The following is a 19,759-nucleotide window of genomic DNA, read 5'->3' as shown; positions in this document are numbered from 1 at the left end:
ACACACACACACACACACACACACACACACACACACACACATCCAGCAGTATCCAGCTTTTTTTATTTTATTTTATTGAATTGTAATCAACCAAAAAACCTTCAAATATAGAAACCACACTTCCTGTTGCTTTATTTCTGTATACTGCATATAAAGAAAATTAATATGAATATGGACTCATTTAACAAATAAGCCAAACACTCACACATAAACACACATACGCCCACACACTCACCCACAGATGCTTTTCGGGCCTGTCTATGGAGAAGTTATCCATCTCACTATGCAGTGGGCCCCCTACAGGAAGCCATGGGACCATCATGAGTCTGCCGCTCAACCCACGACCTGCTGTAGTGTGAAACCCTCTGCTTCACTGAGAGCTGCAAGGCTGTGCCTCTGCAGGCTCTTACTGAAACATTAAATGTAAAAATATCTCAGAGGGTCCACCATATCAATCTATAGATGGCTTTTTGGCATATGGGCACAGCTTGTTGAATAGTGGCTGATATTTTTGGTTCTGCCCACCTATCTTGGGCTGGTGTATCGTAGGTGTAGTGTAGAAGCAGTGTGCAGTGGGGGTTGGGGTGGGCAGTTGTTGCCAGGGGAGGTGGTGTGTTATTTTCAGTCCATTGTGTCTACTTCCTGCGGGTCAGGGGTTATTGGAGCAGGGTGTTGCAGACTTTACGGAGTAAAGAGGAGGGGAGGGAAGTCAGCAGGGTAGGCAGGAAAGTGGCCAGACTCACTCGACAACAGTGGTTGGTCAGCAGCTTGCTTACCTTGCTTCTCTTGCAATGTTTCTTGTTTTTATCCGCACAAAGCTTGGAATCTTTGGAACCAGGTAAAGAGCCATGAATTGCATCTTAATAACCAGTGAGCTTGTCATTTATCAGTTAGTATTGATCATTTTACAATATTGTAAAATGATGTAAGTATCAAACGGTTATTCTACATCAACGTCAGTGTGGAGATGTTTGTTTGGGGCGACAGCACACCAAAAATACGGAAGACAGGAAGTGGGTGGCTTGTTAACTATTAATAACCTGAATGCCACCTTAATGTTGTTGTTTGGGGCATTGCGTTGTTTAGAGCATGTCTAGCTGTTCTTTGATTCAGTGTTACAGCATGATTAATCCTTTATTGAATAATAGAGAAATAACTGCGGCCGTAAAATAACAGCCTTAAAGAAAATGGTTACAATGGAGTGTATGAATAACCGTCCACCACAAAAACAAGTGCTCCAAAGGATGATCAGGCAGGCGTACGCAAAGAAATGGCCACCATGAGTGCAGCCACTTCCAGTGAGTGCATTGGCAGCTTGTGTGCGAGAAGAACTCTGACTTTGTTTGCAATATTGCATTTTAATCAGAAATCTTGAGGCCACTGCAACCTGAAAGAGTGAGCAAAGTTCATTCAATAAGCATAATTACTTTGACTTCTCTCCAATTATAATTTTTAAGTATAAATATTACAATAGTAGACATTGATTCCTACAATGCTTTTCACCAATGCCTGCTGGTCTGTGACAAATTATTATGACGAGCAGGTAGCACACCGGATACAGTTTCCTTCAAATTTGGGCCGGGCCATATATCAAAATTATGGTACACAGGTGAGGCAGAGGCAAAACAGTCGCCCATCACTGTAGACTCTTGCAGTGGTATCTCTGGTTTGGTCATTTCTTTTCCTGATGAATACAGTTGGCAGTTTGCAGATCCAGACCTTGTTGCTCCACAATGCACTTGTCTATAAAATAAGTGATTGTGCTAGTTATTTCCTTTCTTCTTTCTTCTGAGTGATAACTGCAAACGAGGACATGTTTAATTGTTGTTTTAGTGGAGCTGCTGCATCTATGCTGTCTATAAGCAGTAGATTGCTTTGTATCATTTCAGACCAAAGGGGATCATTTGTGATTTGGGATCTCACTCACAAATTAATATCAAATAGGGATTCTTAACCACTCCAACACCGGTCAAAAAACCTGCTGTAAAATGTGAGCAAATCATCAACTTTGGTTATTGAGTTTTCACAGTGCAGATGTGATTCCCTCTCTGCTTTGTACACTTGCAGCATAGATGGTAATCAACCTAGCATGTATAGGATTCCCTTTAGTGAGCATCCAAAGGAAAGACTTTCACTTCACTGATCACTGTCTAGTTACCTTGTTTGGGGGTTTGAATCCAACCCCCAGTTTTCTGGACAACTTATGAGACATTCGCTGTTGCAGCAAATGTTAATATAGAAAAAGTTCTAAAGTTAGCTCCCGACCGACCCCCAAACACAACCACAGTGACAAAAGGAGGCAAAACAGGAAATCTTTTTGCCCAGAGTGTGTGTTGGGAACAGATGACCAGGAAGATAAAAAGCGCTAACAAAGTGGAAACTTCCACTAAGGGATGTTATTTTGCCTTGTGTGTGTTTTTTCTCTCCTTTTCTCTGTTTCACAAAGCCTCGTGTTTCCTGGAAAACACAGTAAGAGGCAGTTGGTTTAGTTTGGATGAAAAAGCTAATGCTGTGAGTGCTGAACAGTTTCCTACATTATACGTAACTACTGACGCTTGTGTGCTCCCTCAGTCATACATGATGTGAGGTTGTGTTAATGTTTAAACGTGCTCCCTGCGAGTTAATGCTTTACCCCGTGAGCACGGTTTAAGTTTGAGCGTAACCTGTCTGAAAGCTGTGTAGTGAGGCCAGGGGGTGGCTGTTTTGTTGAGGGGGGCTCATTGCTATTGGAGGTGGCAGATGTTAAATGTGGTTGGTAGAAAATTGATTGAATCATCCCTATTTTCTGGAAATAAACAAGACCCACTGCCTTCGGCCACAGTGCAGAACTACTGATCGCTCCTTCACTTCCTCGTGCTCTCCTCTGCTACATCTTCCCCACCTTCTCCCTCTCACTGACTCTCTCACTTGGTCTTTCCCTCCCTCTGTCTGTGGATACTCTAATGAATGATATGGAATGATTACTTGACTGAGAGTTCCTGGCCCCGCCCTATGAGAAAGAGTTAGTACAGCAACGACAGCAATTACACAGTTGCCTATCCAAGACATTGGAGCAGTACTGTGGTTCTGGGCTGTATGGAATAGGTACAAAGGACCATAGAATTGCTTGATGAGACTACTTTTCCAACAAAGCCTCAGAGAATATATTACCTGCTGTTGAAAATTTCGGTAAGCATCACTATTCACTAAGTTTTGTGGAAAAAGCTAAAGTTAGATAACAGTTCTAAGTTTAGACCTTGTTAAATTATTCCAGAATGGGCTTCTGTGACAGGGTGGTTGTGGTTTCTGATCTCAGCCAGAATATTTGGTTTTTAATGTAAAATAGTTTTAAAAGTCATGACATTGTCTTGTTGTTAGGTCACCTGTGAAAGCCCATAAATTAAGAACACCTGTTTGCCTTTCAGACGGTCTTTCATGAGAATGTTGGTCTTTGTCTGCGCTGTTTGCAAAGATAGCAGTATGACTACCAAGGTCTGTGTTCTTTGGACAGTTACCGTAGATTGTTAGGGCTGAGGTCAGATGGCGCCTGGCTGGGTGAGAATTTCACAGCTGCACATGAAAGAAGAGCGACTGTGGGATGGTAAATCGAGGGGAAAAAGTGAGGGATTGTGAAGATGATGAAAGGAGAGAACTGGCTTGTTTTGATCATAGGTGCTTCTCATGGATCAATATGCTGTTGATGAGCATGCATATAGGATGAGCATGTTGATGTGTCCTACACTCCCCAGGAGGAGCTCTCTATCTGGACACAGCTGCTGAAAGTTGGTGTTTATAAAAGTTGCTTTCACTTTCTGACTTCGAAGCATTTGGTAATATCAGATAGTGTTAACAAAACTGGTCATAAACTGGGCTATTTTTATCACACACAAAAAACAGGCGCCCATGCACACTGTCTTTACATTACACAGCAGATGTCAATTCGCCAGTTTATTTCTGGCATAGTAGGAATGCACAAGTGTTACCTCCATGGTATATGCCCAGCTGCATAAAACCAGCTGCTCTGTTTTTTGGTATGGAGCCCTGTAGCCTGTAAGGAGACTGGTGCTGGCTCACATTGCTACACCAGTGTCTGTACCGAACCCCATTACCTTGCTGTCTGGTTGTGGAATAATTGAATATTATCATTTATAATTGTTTCATATAATTTTATCTTGAGGAAATTCTCATGTTGAGATATTGTGGTTCATATCTGTTGTGTTTAAACTAAGGATTTATGAATAAGTTGAATGTTTCCACAATCTGTTCCAGCATGAGATTTTAAGTACTTAAGAAAACATACAATTTTTTTGGAAAATCATCATTCATCTCTTACCATCTGTTATCTACATCAAGATAATGCTGATAATTATTGCTATATTCATTTTGTCCATGTTGTCCGCCCCTATTCTGCGCTATGATTCAAGTAGATGCATCAGACAGAAAACCATTTGAGTTTTCAGGACTGAAATTTCCCAGCTGTACACTAGGACAATGTGCAGCCATAGAATGAGAAAGCATCAAAATCATTAGAAATGATTGCTGCGTATAGTCCTACAAAATCCTTAGTTATGTGTATGTGTTTGTCGTTACTCGTCATTTAGTCTTGTTGTGATAATCTATCTATAATCTATTGTGATAATTTATGCGAAACATAAACTAGTGTATACAGCCTTGGTGTGTTATTGCAAGGTTAGTCATTCGCAGTCCATTAAAAATGGATGTCTAGTTTCAGAGGAATTCTGGATCTTGAGCTTTGGTTCTTCTGGAAGAATTGAGACTTGAGATTCTCACTGTTGTGTCTCTGACCTGTGTGGGAAGATGGGGCGCTTGCACACAAAGCAAGGATGTGATGTTTCAGTTTAACAAAGATTTGTTCTTGTTTTCTCTTGGAGAGGAGAGAAATGAAGAGGTTGACTCTCACATGGGAGCAGCGCTATGCTGTGGACACGGATGATAATTGATAAGTTCAGAACCAGTTGGGAGTTACAATTTTAGCTGTGGGTGTTTCTAAGATGGACATGTAAGGGTTCAATAGGACACACACAGGCACACCTAAGCTAGTGTTGCTGTTACTTCAGTCTGTTTGCCTGGGTGGTCCTATCTTTAGCTTGTTCTCATTTTATTTCTCTTTGTTAATTTCCTCTGCTGTCTTTGGCCTCAGTCCTATGATGGGAGTACTTTTACAATAGTTCGCTGTTGCCCCAGATGTGGCAAAGCATTATTAGAGAATGAAATTTAAATTGAATTTATAATTAGTTGGACAAGATAATCAAATCATTTGCCTTGTTGATTTGATAGAATAATTGCTCATTTACACCTCTGTTGTTTAGAGCTTAAGGCTGCTGTGGTTAGGACTAAAAAGTAGTTTAAAGTACTTATGTTTATGCAGGTACAGTCTGCAAAGCTCTGCCCGGCAACGTCGCTTGTCTTTTTGCTGAAGAGTGTGCAGTGTTACGGGACATCATCATTTCCTCCAGCATGTAGTTGATAAGTCACTGAAATGTTAAGATAACTACATCAAACCTGCATGCTAAGATAGAATACAAAGCAGAGGACTGGATTGCAAAGCAGTGTCTCAATATTGGGTGGAAATTTGGGCAAGAGCTCCCTTAAAATTGTATGCACTCTGTAAGCCCTTCTTATCCCTGGACTTAAAAGACCTCCAGTCACTGACTAGGTATCTTTGCAGCATTAGCAGAAGTTTCTGGGGGTCAGTGGGCTGCCAAGGGAGAGCCTTTGTGAAGCAGGCATGTAGAGGAAGCTGTCCATTCTGTGGCATCTCTGACCTTTTTTTATTGAGAGTGCAGATGGGAAACAGAATCATAAAGTCTCCACAGGAAGCAGAGGAAGGCTGAGATCCAGGGAAGAGGATGGAGCCTTTAGATACAACGCTAGAAAGAGAAACACAAGGACAAGGATTTTGTCTATGATTATGAGCTCTGCACAGACTTTCGATTAGCAATGTAAATGAAGAAAGGAATATTTCATTGCTGTGGGGACAGGACTGATTGTAAAGCCCCTAGGGGCAGATTTGTGATATTGGGCTATATAAATACTATTGACTTACTGTATGTTCTCTTTCCTCCTGCTGTGTGTGTGTGTGTGTCTGTATCTCTCTCCCCTCTCAACCCAACCGGTCGGGGCAGATGACCGCCCCCCCAGAGCCTGGTTCTGCTCGAGGTTTCTGCCTCTTTAAAAGGGAGTTTTCCCTCACCACTGTCGCCAAGTGCTTGTTCATGGTGGGAACTGTTAGGTCTCTGTAAATAATATTATAAAGAGTATGGTCTAGACCTGATCTAAATCAAAAGTGCCCTGAGATAACTTCTGTTTGGTGCTATATAAATCAAATTGAACTGAAATGGAATTGAACTTGACTTGACCTTCATTTTCACTTCTAAATAAGTGTTTGATATTGTGCACTATTATTATTTGGTTAAACCGGACTCGTTAAGAACCTGTGTGATCTCTCATGTTGCTCTGTGACCTTCAACCTAACAGCTGTGTCAGGCAGGGTCACAACATCTCTGTGGTTTTGCAATAACCGACAATTGTAACATGAGAACAGAAAATTAAATAGCAATTGAATAATAGTTGATCGTTATGGTAGAAAAAATTATGAAACATTAAGAGCCAGATTGTAACGGAGTGTTTTGTTGGTAGAATTAATTATTCCACTGTTATGTGTTGGGGTACACTCCCACTTAACTTTTGTAAACTTAACAGACACCCTATAGTCTCCCCAAGTCCCACCCCCACTCATTTAGCAGTGGCAGTTGAGAGGGTCTGGGACAACCTGATTACATAGAACAGGAAGTCCGAGGAGGGAGAGGTCACAAACTACAGACCCTCACACACACTGCAGCACACGATAAAGTCAGAAGGCGCAAACAACAACAAAAACAACACAACACTTGCTCGTTTACTTTCACTAACAGAAATACTAGAAGACACAGAATGAAAACAGCTCCTATGGATATACACCTTGCAAGGTAGGCAGGCTGCTTTTCACTCAAGCTTTGAAAAAATTCTGTCATGGATAACCTGCAAACATTTGTGGAAATATTGAATAGCCTTTTATGTTTTTGTCATGCTGAGCTTTATGGTGTACTGTCTCAGTCTTGGTGATGACGGTTAGTGTTTAGGCTAGAAGGTTGGCCCTGCAAGATAACTGGAAAACTTTCTCCTGCAAATCACATGCATGTTTGCGTGTCTCTATGCAACATTTACATTCCTACATACAGGAAGGAATAATGATCCCATAGCACCCATGCTGTGGGATCATGATAAAGTGCTCATTAGTTCACCAAAGCTAGTTTAGAGCCAGTAATGTGAATTCCCATTCGATTTTGGATCTAGTTACACAATTTCTTTACCTTTAGAAAAAGCAGAATATTATAAATGGTATATTTTAAAAGCCAGTGTCCAAAGGACAGTTCAATTTACACTGCCTGGGCTTAGTTTACTTTAAATTTAAACATGAAGTAAGAGGATTATTGTTATGCAACAAGCAAAAATGGTACACAATGTCTGACATGGATTGAATGGAGACAAAGTGTAGAGATGTCAAAATCCTTAGTAATGTTTATATAGTGATATTTAAGCTGCCACTTTGCAGTTGTAATCATTAAAGGAATACAGATTTTTTTAATAGAATCTCTTGCGTACCGTCTTTCCTCCCAACTAATTTTCATCAGCTGCATACTGGATGCTCGTCTTTATTGGAGATTGTGAGTCTGTGTGAATGGTAGGGAATCAGCTGGTGTGTGACTTCAGTTGAGGTAGTAGCCTGAAGTATCTCAACCAAAACAGCCTGCATTAACAGATACATTATTATTTTTCTAAACAAAATATTTAAACATACTGTGTTTCCAAATCCTCTGGGATACTTTTAGTGTCATAGAGGACTCTTTTACTCTGTGTTGTTTCATTGGTGTTGTAGAAGTACATTTTTGTTTATTTATTGTATCAGTAAATGAATAATTATTAGTAACACCAAGATTCAGTATAGACATTTGTCTTCTAGTTTTGGACCATAGTAATAGCTGTAGCACCAATGTGTGCGCCTACACTAGTCCAGTCACAGATAAACATGAAGACATCTGGAATTAGTTCTAGGTTTATGTATATATGGATGGATCAGCATGCTTGTTCAGGTGGTATTAGACAGACAATTATTTACTTTATTGATTGTGGATAGAGTAGTGCGCTTCCCACCTGCTATGGATGTTCATGTCAGGTCGAGCAATGCATTGGGTTTATCTAACAAGCCTCTATCATGCGAGACTGTGATCTCAACAGAACAAATCAAGAGTGTTTACCTTGAGGTTAGAAACTGGTGGTAGAATTGGCCGAGTATTAACCACTGTCCAGAATGCATGACCTCTTCCAAGGAAGTCCCCTCTCAATCCAGCAGGCAGAGGGCTGATGACGTTGGCTGAACAGCCTCACTTAGCCAAAGGCCATGCACTCTTACTTGTATGTTAACTGCCCTCTCTGGTGCTCAAGGATGTAAAAATAGCTGTTTAGCAAGAATCCCAGTCATGTCCCGCTAACAAAGACCGACTTATACAAGTTTCAGCACTAAGCATAGAGGAGCTTTTGTGCCTACCCTCCTTCTCCTTCTGTAGACCTCGTCACCAAGGCTGTGAGCGCCAAAACCTCTGACGCTCTTGACACTCCTCTCTTAGAAAAGCCTTTGTTCATCATAGTCCTACAGTCCTGATAGTGAGGCTTAGGGAAGCACTGTGGTCTGCAAGATTGCATATTTGTTTACTGCATTTGTGTCAGATTGCCGTGTCATGGAAATATTTTGTCGTTTTGTTGCTTTTCTGCGTCAGCAATTGCAATGATTTAGTATTCAAGTATTTGCTCCAAAATTTTTAAATGTCACTCTCTGAAATTCATTCCCTGATTTTTGTCCCCCCAAAACTCTATTTATGGTCAAACATGACACGTGACATGAGCATTTTACAGCACAAAGGGAAAGATGGGTTGAATTTCTTTCTTGATTGCTGAGGAAACTGTGTTTTGCTAAAGAAAAAAAGTCAATCATGATTTCAGACAAAAAAATGAGTATTCCTGTTTTGGTGTATCTGTGGTGTAGCCTTTCACTGACTCATCCTTAATCATAAAACATTTCCAGGTCCTGTATGCATATCGGCACCTGTAGAACCATTTGTTCAGGTACATGTTTAAATGTTTACCACTGATCCATTTTAATTTTGTGGACTGCAGCTATTGCAACAAATCAGATGAGATTAAAATGTCCTCTCATACAGCAGTAAGTAATGAGTTTCATGTATATTTTCCCACATGAACGCTGAGTAAGATTACAACACCTGATGCTTCATTTACATTTTTCTCACCTCACTCTAAGCGTCCTTATTGCTTCTAATGAGACGGCCCTGAAGAGTACACAGATAAATACTGACTCACTGGTTACTGTTATATGTTTAATTTCCTGCTTGAGAAAGATACACTGTGTGAGTGTAAAGCCAATGCAAGAAAGATTTTTTTTATGTCACATCAACTGACCATGAAGGTGGTCTGTTTTCTGTGTGTCCATAAAATGTAGTTCTGTGGTGATTTCTGGCAGATTAAACAATAGCACATACTCATTTGTTCTGCTATCACCAAAATCTTGACCTTCTCTCCCTCGTCTTCACCCTGTGCTCATCCTGCGCCCTGTCTCTCCCTCACTCTATCCCTCGCACTGTGTTTTTCTGAGGAACAAACAGAGAAGCTGTCCTAGTCAGGATGAGTCAGTGCAGCTGGGGTGCAGGTCATTTACCCACAGCCCACTCAGACGGGACAGATGGTCCGGCCACTCTCATGCTGCTAAGTGCTAACTATGCACCCAGACTCTGTGAGCTAAGCTAATGCTAGCACATGGGTGAACTGGAGAAAGCTCAGCTCATGCTATTAAAACATGGATCCACTGTATGTAGAGATGAATAATGCACCAGAGTTTTAGCTATGTATCATGGTATATCGAATCTTCAGTCATTTAACTGTATTATTTTAGATAGTGGCCTAAAGAAGCATAGACCCCTGAGTGCCTGTGTGTTGGGATTTATGATGATGATGATTTCGAGGACTAAAACTGCAGTAGAAACTCCAAACTGTTGTTAACTTGCAATTGATGGGTAGAGTGTTCCTCTGTAACCCCTTATTGCCAAAAACAGGAAAGTATATTGGCAGTGTGTTTGCATGTTGTCTGTGCAGAAAATGCCATATGTGAAGTCATAGAGTTGAGTGTAAAGTTGAAACATTAAACCTGTTTCACAGTGAGAGTAAGTCTGAGAGTACAACCTTTAAGATAAAGTGTTGGCAATCTCTTTAGTGTCCTTTTAACTGCCCTACAATTGTCTTTGGTACATTGCATTAAATGTGCAAAGCGGGCACACGCTGCATTAACATCCGGCGTACATGAACCAGTTGAAACACAAATGACATCACTAGTGTCAAAAAAACAGCTCACCTGGCCATGTCCTGAAGAGACAGTCTTGTGTAATGTCCCAGCTGCTGTTGCTGTGGCAGAAATATAGAAACCCACATGCCGGGCTCAGTATCATATACCATTAGAGATATGGAGGATGAGTTTAAGTATGCAGTTTAACAGCCTCTGATGACAGTACATTCGCATTAGCAATTAGTGCACTGCAAGGCTTTTTAGGCTGCATTAAGCTATCTAAACCATGAAGCACAATTAGCCTTTTAAGCGCAGTAAAACTGGAGCTGGTGGAGCTTGAGTGGTGTTGGCAGGATGGTTCACCAGCAACTAGTTTCACATATGTAGACTAATAAATTAGATCATACTCTAGTAATGGGAGACTGATATGGCCACACACTTTTATTTTTAGCAGCTGCAGGCTAAAACAGAGCTTTCCACTGTCTCTTTGTTCATATCTTACTGCATTTGGGAGTCTTGCCATGTCGTTAATCAACACACAGTGGTGCCATATTGTCTCATTCGTTTCTCTACTAGTATGGATTTTGGCATGGCATGGTACCAAGCAGGACTTTTCCAGTGTCTGATATGGGGATGCTATGGCTCACTTCATTCTTTATAACTGGCAACATGAATAAGACATGTCAAAGAATGGACAGATGACTTATGGGATAATGTCTCTATTGCTGCCAGTCAGTGTCAAAAAGGTGTAGTTCAACACTTATTCTGACATATTCACCATACTTCTCTTTCTTGCTGAGAGTTAGATAAGAGATGGATACCACAACATTTGCCAACAAATGGCTGTTTTACGAGGGGTTATGTGCAGGAATAATTCTTGACCTGCTGCTGGCTGTAGAGACAGACATGAGAGTGAGTTCTCATCAAATGTTCGACAAGAAAGTGAATAAGCTAGTTTCCTATTTTGAAAGAAATGATTTAAACTTATGAAACTTATTTCCTGTACTCATACTGTGCAAGCATTAGTGATGGGACAGCTGATTTCGTCCATACAAGGTTTTTGTTTTTTCCATTTTCATAAATAGGCAGATTAGCAGTGTCACTTTGGAGTCTTCTGAGACTGTTGGTTTAATCGCCCTGTGCTTTGTGCTCCTGACATTGTCTGGGCCTTCTGGATTGTTATCAAAGTGTTTGATATTATAAGTGTTATTCTGGCCAACTTTAAGACAGAAATTTAGAGGGATATGTCCTCAGACTACACAGTGTGGAATGGTTCATTACTAGTGGGTGACTGGCAGTAAGTAGGCATGATTAGAATTTGGGGCCAAAGTACCAGAAGCTTTAGTGATAACATGTCTAACAAAACCACTGTCCTCAAGGGCTCTTGTATTGTATTGTATTGGATTTCACTGTGGTTCATAATGTTATGTCCACCTCCAGCAGATTCTGAAGTTGGTGCTGGCTGATGCAGCTAATCTCTTTTCTCTATCTTCTCCTCTCTCCATTATTGTCTTTCTGAAACCACATTAGGCATATTTTCTCCCTCCTTATGCACTTCACCTATTTCTCTCCCCCACCTTTGCCTTTGTCATACTTTAGTGATGTTGGGTCAGGAGGCCTCTGACGGCAGCGTGACTCCACTCAGTTGGCATCTCCTCCCAATCCACCCACCCTCCCTTCCCCTGTCATCGTCTTAGTCAGACCCTCAATGCCCTCTCTGTCTGGACCCCATAGGCTGTTGGACCTGGGTGGTCGAATAGAGGGTGTCTTCCTGTGTCTCACCCTATCAGAAGACACTAGGATGCTTGGAGAAAAGGGGGAGGGGGATAGAGAGGGGCTGGCGGGGACAGCTGCCATGCTTGGGGAGCCCTCCCCATCCCAGTCCAGTATCGTCCCATGCCGTCCCATTCCCAACCCTGGGGCAGTGAACACTAGACTCCTACAAGCTGAAGTGGGCTCTGTGATTGTTGAGTGAGCTGAATGGTTCAGAATCTGTTGGTGTATTAAGGAAGACTTGAATGGATGTATATGTACCTTGCAGTCATTAACGACTGCAATCGGGCTCCGACCTGTCGGGATTTAGCCATTAATTCAACACAACACTGGCTACAATGGAATACACAAAACAAAAATCAGGACTAGATGCCTCATCATGTTCTTCATGAGCCTTAACAGGAGGTATGTAATGGTGAACTACTCAGTGTTTGGCAAAAGTCATCTGGTCAAACTGTTCCAGTGTGTGTTTGTGGCATTGGGTTCAAAATACTCTGGTGTGGTTTGGGTTCTGCCATGTTGATATTCGGTGTGTTTACACACACTTCAAGTGATGTGAAAATTTTTTATGTGATTATATTATAAGTCAAATTATTTTGTTGGCATAAGTTTTTATTTGTAGTAAAATAAGACTTCTGGTGGAAATCGGTGGTGTTGATGTGTTTCTTTTAGCCCATTCACTCTCAGTGATGCTGGGTCTTGTAAGGCCACGTGAACGAATAACCTAGTGTACTTAATCGAGTCGAGATGATTGATATGTTGGAGGATGCACTGCTACAACTTAAGTAAATCCAAAGCCCTACTACAAAGTGTGAAACAAATACTAAAATAAATGTGTCCGTTTCCTCATCTGAACTGGAGATTTTTAAATTCAGACACATTAGCACATTAGAAAAAACTGTGTTGTCTCACTACAAGTGCCTGCTCTCCCATTGTTCTGTCCTTCCAATTGCTCTTACAAATAGAACACTTCAGGCTGCAGTGCATATCACAAATACACTTTAAATCTGCCTGCATTGGTTCAAAATATGGTGCGAGGTAGAGGAGAAATCTGATTACTGAACAGCTGCATGTACATATGGATTTTACAGTAACTGAGTTATTGCAGTGCATGTAAATGTGCTCTCTGACTTCCTGCCATAACCTGATTTCTCCCAATTTCCTGATGTCTTGTGTGCACATAAACATAGTAAGTATGTGTATGCATGTAAATGAAACACACCACTTGCATCAGGTGAGAGAGGCTCTCTATGTGTGTGTAGCTGTGCTGGTCTGGCCATTAGGGAAGCAAAAAATTGTGTTATGCCGTTTCTTATTCTGGGTAGTGTTTGTTTTTATGTACGTGTTTGGTGCTGAATGGATGGTTCACATTAGTGGTATAAAATGGTGCAAGTGTGTATAATTGTGCATGAGGAAAGCTGTGTGAAAGTCCACAGATGGAGGAGAGATGCTCAAGCTACCACACAGCTTGTCGCCCTAGAACTACTACTGTCTGTAACCATGTTAATGTGGCAGTGCAGAAACGGTGGATGCAGATTGTCTTCATGGTTGCTCTTCATTGAGTCATTGGCCCTTAACATCCTATCCAAAATGTGACTATCCTAAACATTTTTTTGTGAATTTCCATAGTTGAAATACTTTAGAATATAGAGAGATTAATAGAGATTAATACATTTTGACCTGTCTTGGCCCATTACATCTTTTGTATTTGTATTTAGTTGAACCAGTCGATTTGATATATTTGTTTGAACTTTTCTGTTATACTTATACTTCTTGTTGTACTCTCTATGATAATTGCTTATTCTTGAGTAATTGTTTTTTGGGATACAGAGTGTTTTTCATACAATATTGCTTGTACTGTAGTCGCTTTATAGAGGCACATTTTTATGATCTCTAGGTATCAGTGTTATCAAGTGCTGTTCTTGGAGCAGTTTGATTTTTGATTGTGCAGAAACTGGGAGGTATCAGTACAGTGTGTGAATGTTGTAAGTGTTCTCCACTCTGTTTCTTTTTATCTCTTAACTGTAATTGGCCTGTTGCTGCCATGAATTTTAAAGGGAACTCCATGACTGTTGGGCAGGTTTGTTAAACAGGTCTCACTTCCCTGTGTCTTGAGCATGTACAACTTACCCAGTTGTCAACACTCTCACCCTGGGCGGGCCTGGCCTCGCTGTAACCTAAGCTCTTGGTCCTTCTGTTCCCTACAGGGTAACTTGACCCAAGATTGCTTTGTCATGTGCCAGAGAGAGGTCCCCTCTCCACACCCACCGTCTTTGTCTGACCAACAAAACACAGACACATCAGTGTTGTTTTTGCACATTTATTTGTGGCTAAATTTGGTATTTAAGTAGGCCTGCCTCAAAGGATGTAGGTTTAATAGGTTTAAGCCTCATTTGGACTGTGTGGGTGTGTCTGTGATTATGTAATGCCATCCTTTTGAACTACAGTGTGTGAAACGTGCTGCATGTGTGAGTGCAATATGTCAGTGTGGGATGTGAATAGTGTTCTTTTTGTATGTAACCGTGTGCATTATTAAATGTTTTAGTGTTTTTGTCCATGTGATTCCTGCATGTCCTTGTGCCTGCAGTTTAAAATCCTGGGGCTTTGCAGGTCTCCTTGTTTCTTCATTCTGTTTGTGGAGGGAAAGGTCTGATGCTCTACATGCTGTCTCAGTCCAGGGCTTGGCCCACTAACAAAGGACACCCTGTAGATGGAAAAACAGCTAAGGGATGAAAAGACCCAAGGCCACAGAATTAATACGGTCAAAATCTTACCCCAAAACAACAACAACAAGGCTTGAGTTTGCATTCCTCACACTCTGTTGGTATGCTTCCTGATCTGTCTGATCTCAGTGGTGGTTGTTTGTGTACCGGCTCTTGTCTATCATTTCAAACAGCACTGGGAAAGTTTCTGGTATTCATTAGATCATCTGATCTTTTAGGTATTACACTATTCGGTTGGTGAAACTTGTGCTAAGTGTCCATACATACTTGCCCCAGCTTAAGCAATAAAAGGAAGTGAATGTTTTTATGTATAAATCCCTTATCTTATGATACAATTCAGCGAATGCTCAGACAAGTCTAGCTAGTGTTTTGTGGAGAACCTATTTTGAGCACTAAAACAAAACATTCAGCCTAACTGCCATGACTCAGCAAAATCAAGAGTTCATGACCTCCTTGAGTCTGCATTTAAATGAATCACTGCTGGATATGTTCTCTAAATAAAACTACAAACACCATGAGGTGGAAAACACAATCTAGAAACAGGATAGTGTCATTGTTGTGCCAAACTTATCCTGCCTCTGGCTCCGTATTTATTTTGAATGCCAGAAGAGGCTTTTCACTCGATCTGATTTTTTTTAAACAACAACCATGATATGACTGCTACGCATGATATGTAAACAAGTTCTGAAGCTGTATGGTTTATGTTGTCTGCCAGTGAAATAGCTCTGTATTTTGAATCACAATCACACAGGGGGATTTTATTAATCTTTCTTCAACACGGCCTCAATAATCTATTACTAATATATGAAATTATCCCAGATAAGGGATGCAAGCGGTGTCTGTGTCTATCCCATTAATGTACTTGATGTACTATGTAAGTATTTTATTACTAAACTGTCCTTTATTCATGTACACCGAGTGAAGTCATAAATCTCATCTGACTGCGTCTTCTTTTTTTCTTCTCTGCCTTATTTTAAACTCTTTTGTCTGCTTTTTTGGTGTCTTTTTTTCTTCTCTGCCTTATTTTAAACTCTTCTGTCTGCTTTTTTGGTGTCTTTTTTCTCACAGACTACAAATCCCAATTGAAAGGAAAGGCTTAATTGTCTGTTTCTCTTTATAGATTTGGTTCTTCATCCCAATCAGGGTGCTAGACCAAACTATGTGGCTTTTGTTCTGGTTATCCCAGACATATTTCTGGTTGCCGGCCTCTTCCCTCTGGCTCTGAGTATTCTTCAGCGAGGGCAGTGCAGCTGGTGGAGAATGCACACAGAGACACAAGCTATGCTAGGACACATTGGCTAAACTGGAAAAATAAAGCATTTGGCCAGCCTGTGGTCAATTGGAAATGGAGCAGTCATTGTGAGAACACATATATAACCTTTGGCCTCATTTCTGTGCTCACCCTTCAGGCATGGAAGAAGCGGTGGTTTGTTCTTCGCAGTGGCCGTCTGACAGGCGACCCAGACGTGTTGGAGTACTACAAGAATGACCATACCAAGAAGCCCATCCGCGTGATTGATCTCAACTTGTGTGAGCAGGTATGGTTCCTCATTACTATCAGCCTGCGTAAGAGCCCAGTTCCAGTTTCTGCATATGTGATTAACTCTTGAATAAGTGCAATTTTAACAAATCAGTTTATGCCCCTCATGTAATCACGTTTTTACATTTGGGCCATTTGCAGTGATAAATGACAACATTTAAGACACAGATTTAAGCCGCTTGTTTCCTCAAAAATAAAAGTCGAACTTTTTTTTGAGTTAAACTGTGGCTTATTTATGTGTAACTTGAATGTAGTCACCCATACACCAGTTTAACATGTTTAGGTGAGTTTTAGATTTTAGGTGCTACTTACTAGGGCTGCAACTAATGATTATTTCCATTTTAATTCATGTCCATAAAATGCTTAATGTGATGTCTTCAAATAGCTTGTTTATTCAGACCAACAGTCCAAAATGCAAAGATATTCACTTTACTATCATATAATGCAAATAAATTCAATAAATTCTTACAATTGAGAGGCTGGAACTAAGGAATGCTTTGCACTTTTGCTTGAAAAATTAACTAAATGGTGAATCAAAACAGTTGCTGATTAATTTTCTGACGATCAACAAATCGATCAGTCGACTGACAATTTCAGCTCTACTACTTATCCATTCATGTTACTTTCTCTCTGATTGGCTGTAAATATTCAGTCGTCTACCTTTTCTTGACTGATGCCATATTAAACTAAGACTTGTTTGTTGCCCCTTCAGGTGGACGCTGGGCTGACGTTCAACAAGAAGGACTTGGAGCACAGCTTCATATTCGATATCAAGACCATCGACCGTGTCTTCTACCTGGTGGCTGACACTGAAGAGGAGATGAATAAGTGGGTTCGCTGCATCTGCGACATCTGTGGTTTTAACCCCACTGATGACGGTGAGGATTGGCATTTGATAGTTGGATACGCATCACTGCTGCGGCCCATTAATATTGCTTCAATCTGTGAAGTTTTACGTCACCATGACGGATTTCACACAAACTCACATATCGTAGATTGTGTACATTTGAACAGACATCTCAGAAAATTTGCTTTGAATTCCTTTGTGTTTAAAGAATCTTTCTTTGTAGAACAAACCTGAATTCAGGTCACTAGAAGTAGAAGTTTTGGAATACATCTGAAGTGACTGAACTTGTATGCTGTTACCTTTGTCTCTGAGGCTGGAGTCAGTGGTTGCATTTCTAATAGTACTATAGCTCGATTAGGACCAGCAATTCTACTGTATTAAAATCTTCCTCTTTCTCTCTGAAGGAGTTAGGTGAACCAGCTGAATGTGCCAGAAGACCTCTATTCAGCATAGTTCTCAGCCGAGGTCTAATGATCCATGTGTTGATCCATGTGTTGTGTTGAGGCTCACGTTACCCTTGTTCCCAGTACTGGATAATCAAAGCATTGTGTGCCTGTCGGTCTCACTGCCCCTCTTTCGTTCTTTCCCTCTTATCTGGTTCTCATTCTCTCTCTCGTTTGCATACTCTTGTTTCCCTCTCTGTCTTTGAGCCTAATTTGAAGCTTTGCTTTTTGCACCCCCCCCCCCCCATGCTCCTCAACTAAATGTGTCAGCATTTTAGTGGGATGAGAATAGGCATAAAAGTTGCACTAATTCACTGTCTGGCATATCACGCCGCTATGATTCTTTTAGGAGAAGAATGTACTTTTCAAACCTAGCAACTTAGCCACTGATTATGCTGCTCCAAGGTCATCCTCTCCACGGTATTGTAACTTTGCTTCAACCTCTGTTACATAGCTAGTGTTGCAGGGCAACCCTGATAACAACATTCATTCTTCAACAGAATCATTGGAACTGGCTGTTAAAACCCTGATGTGCAAACAAACAGTATGCCCATTCAAGGAGGAACTGGGTCTAAAGACAAATATCCTTGCAGATAGCCTTCCTGACACTTCTTATTACAAAAGAATGTTCCTGGCTCTCCCTTTTACATTTGCTTGCACTTCTCTGCATGTGAGACCCAACTCCCACTCTTCTGTTGTGTGTGGCCATGCTAGAGTGCTTCATGGCTGGGCAGATATTAGAGGAGGGGAACATTAGGAGGGCTGGGGAACAAAGTGTAGGAGGCACGGATGAGTATGAGCAGAGGGGATTTTCCCTTTTCCTGTGTGAATCAGCACTTCAACAAACAAATGGGGAAAAGGGAAGAAGATAGCGGAGGAGAGAGGAGCAAATGATGCACTGTAACGAGAGAAGTGTACTTTCAAAAGAAGAGAAAGAGGGGACCTTGTGCGAGATAAAACCATGTCAGTTATAGAAGAGAGTGGGAGGAGAACTGTGAAAACTGAGAAAAAAGTAGAAAGATGTGGAATGAAAACAGATATATTTCACCAAGCATACGCATCAGCCATGTTGGCTCCCAGTGCAGTACAACAATCAGCTCGAGCAGAAGGGTTTCAAAAGGACTCTGATATTTGAAAACTCAGTGTGACAAAGCAGAGACCTTGAGGAAATGCTGTCTCAGAACGAGTGTGTGGGTTTCTGAAGGCAAACACCGTATTCAGACTCTCTAACAAATTAAGCTTTTAAGTGGGTTTCATTTGTGTATGTGTTGAACATGAAAAGAAGGATGACTTCAGTGACTGCAGTGTGCTTCAACTTGATATTTGCCATCGGTGCCAGTGTTATTTAGGGAAGCTTGTCACACATACATCACACATGTCACACATATATCATGTCCTTCCCCTCAAGCTGGACAGTGTACTGTATTTGAAAAGGCTTAATTTCCCACAGGAAAACCACCCAAGTAGGAAGTGAGGTTATAGGTTATTGTGGCTCATTGGATCTGTTAGAAGGGTGTTTTAGCAGCAGGCTACCAGCTTCCATTTGGGTTTGAGTTTAATAAACAGCGTAAAGTGAGATATTCCAAAGAGATATCTGAGATCTGTCCTCGAGTTGTTTCATCACCGTGAGCCTACACACATCAGCTGCTCAAGTTCAGACATTATAGAGACGTAAAGTTGATGTAGTGCCAGTCAAAATGCTACTTGTTAGACTGTTACATTGGAATTGGGTTGCTAGGAAACAGCTTGGGGCCAAGTTTACTCTGCCAGAGTTGACATTGGCAAACACAGCTTACTGTTTACTTTCTGCCCAATATCATCACTCACCCACATTACCTGCACTGTCTCAATGGGCTTTACGGGTCCGCAATAGGAGCAGTTCCTGACTTCCTTGGATGACTTGGGGTTCAGTGGGAGCCATAGGTTAACAAAAAGTTGGTACAGTTAGTAGAAATACAAAAGTGTACACCACATAACAGTGTGGTTATAATCCAGCATTACGCAAAACAAATGTAGTAAATCCAGTATAAGTCCAAAAACGAA

The 19,759-nt window shown here is 41.0% G+C and overlaps 1 protein-coding gene across 1 annotated transcript in view; it reads left to right on the top strand.

The window, feature by feature from the left end:
• gab1 (GRB2-associated binding protein 1) overlaps positions 1–19,759 on the top strand; it is a 48,135-nt gene that overhangs the window by 14,798 nt on the left and 13,578 nt on the right. The window contains exons 3-4 of the mRNA XM_070917608.1: positions 16,296–16,424; positions 17,139–17,304. Of these exons, the coding sequence (XP_070773709.1) occupies positions 16,296–16,424; positions 17,139–17,304 (295 nt within the window). The remainder of the gene's footprint in view (positions 1–16,295; positions 16,425–17,138; positions 17,305–19,759) is intronic.

The sequence above is a fragment of the Enoplosus armatus genome, chromosome 2 (assembly GCF_043641665.1).
Source record: "Enoplosus armatus isolate fEnoArm2 chromosome 2, fEnoArm2.hap1, whole genome shotgun sequence".
Classification (NCBI taxonomy): Eukaryota; Metazoa; Chordata; class Actinopteri; order Centrarchiformes; family Enoplosidae; genus Enoplosus; species Enoplosus armatus.
This window is presented reverse-complemented; position numbering and strand designations above follow the sequence as displayed.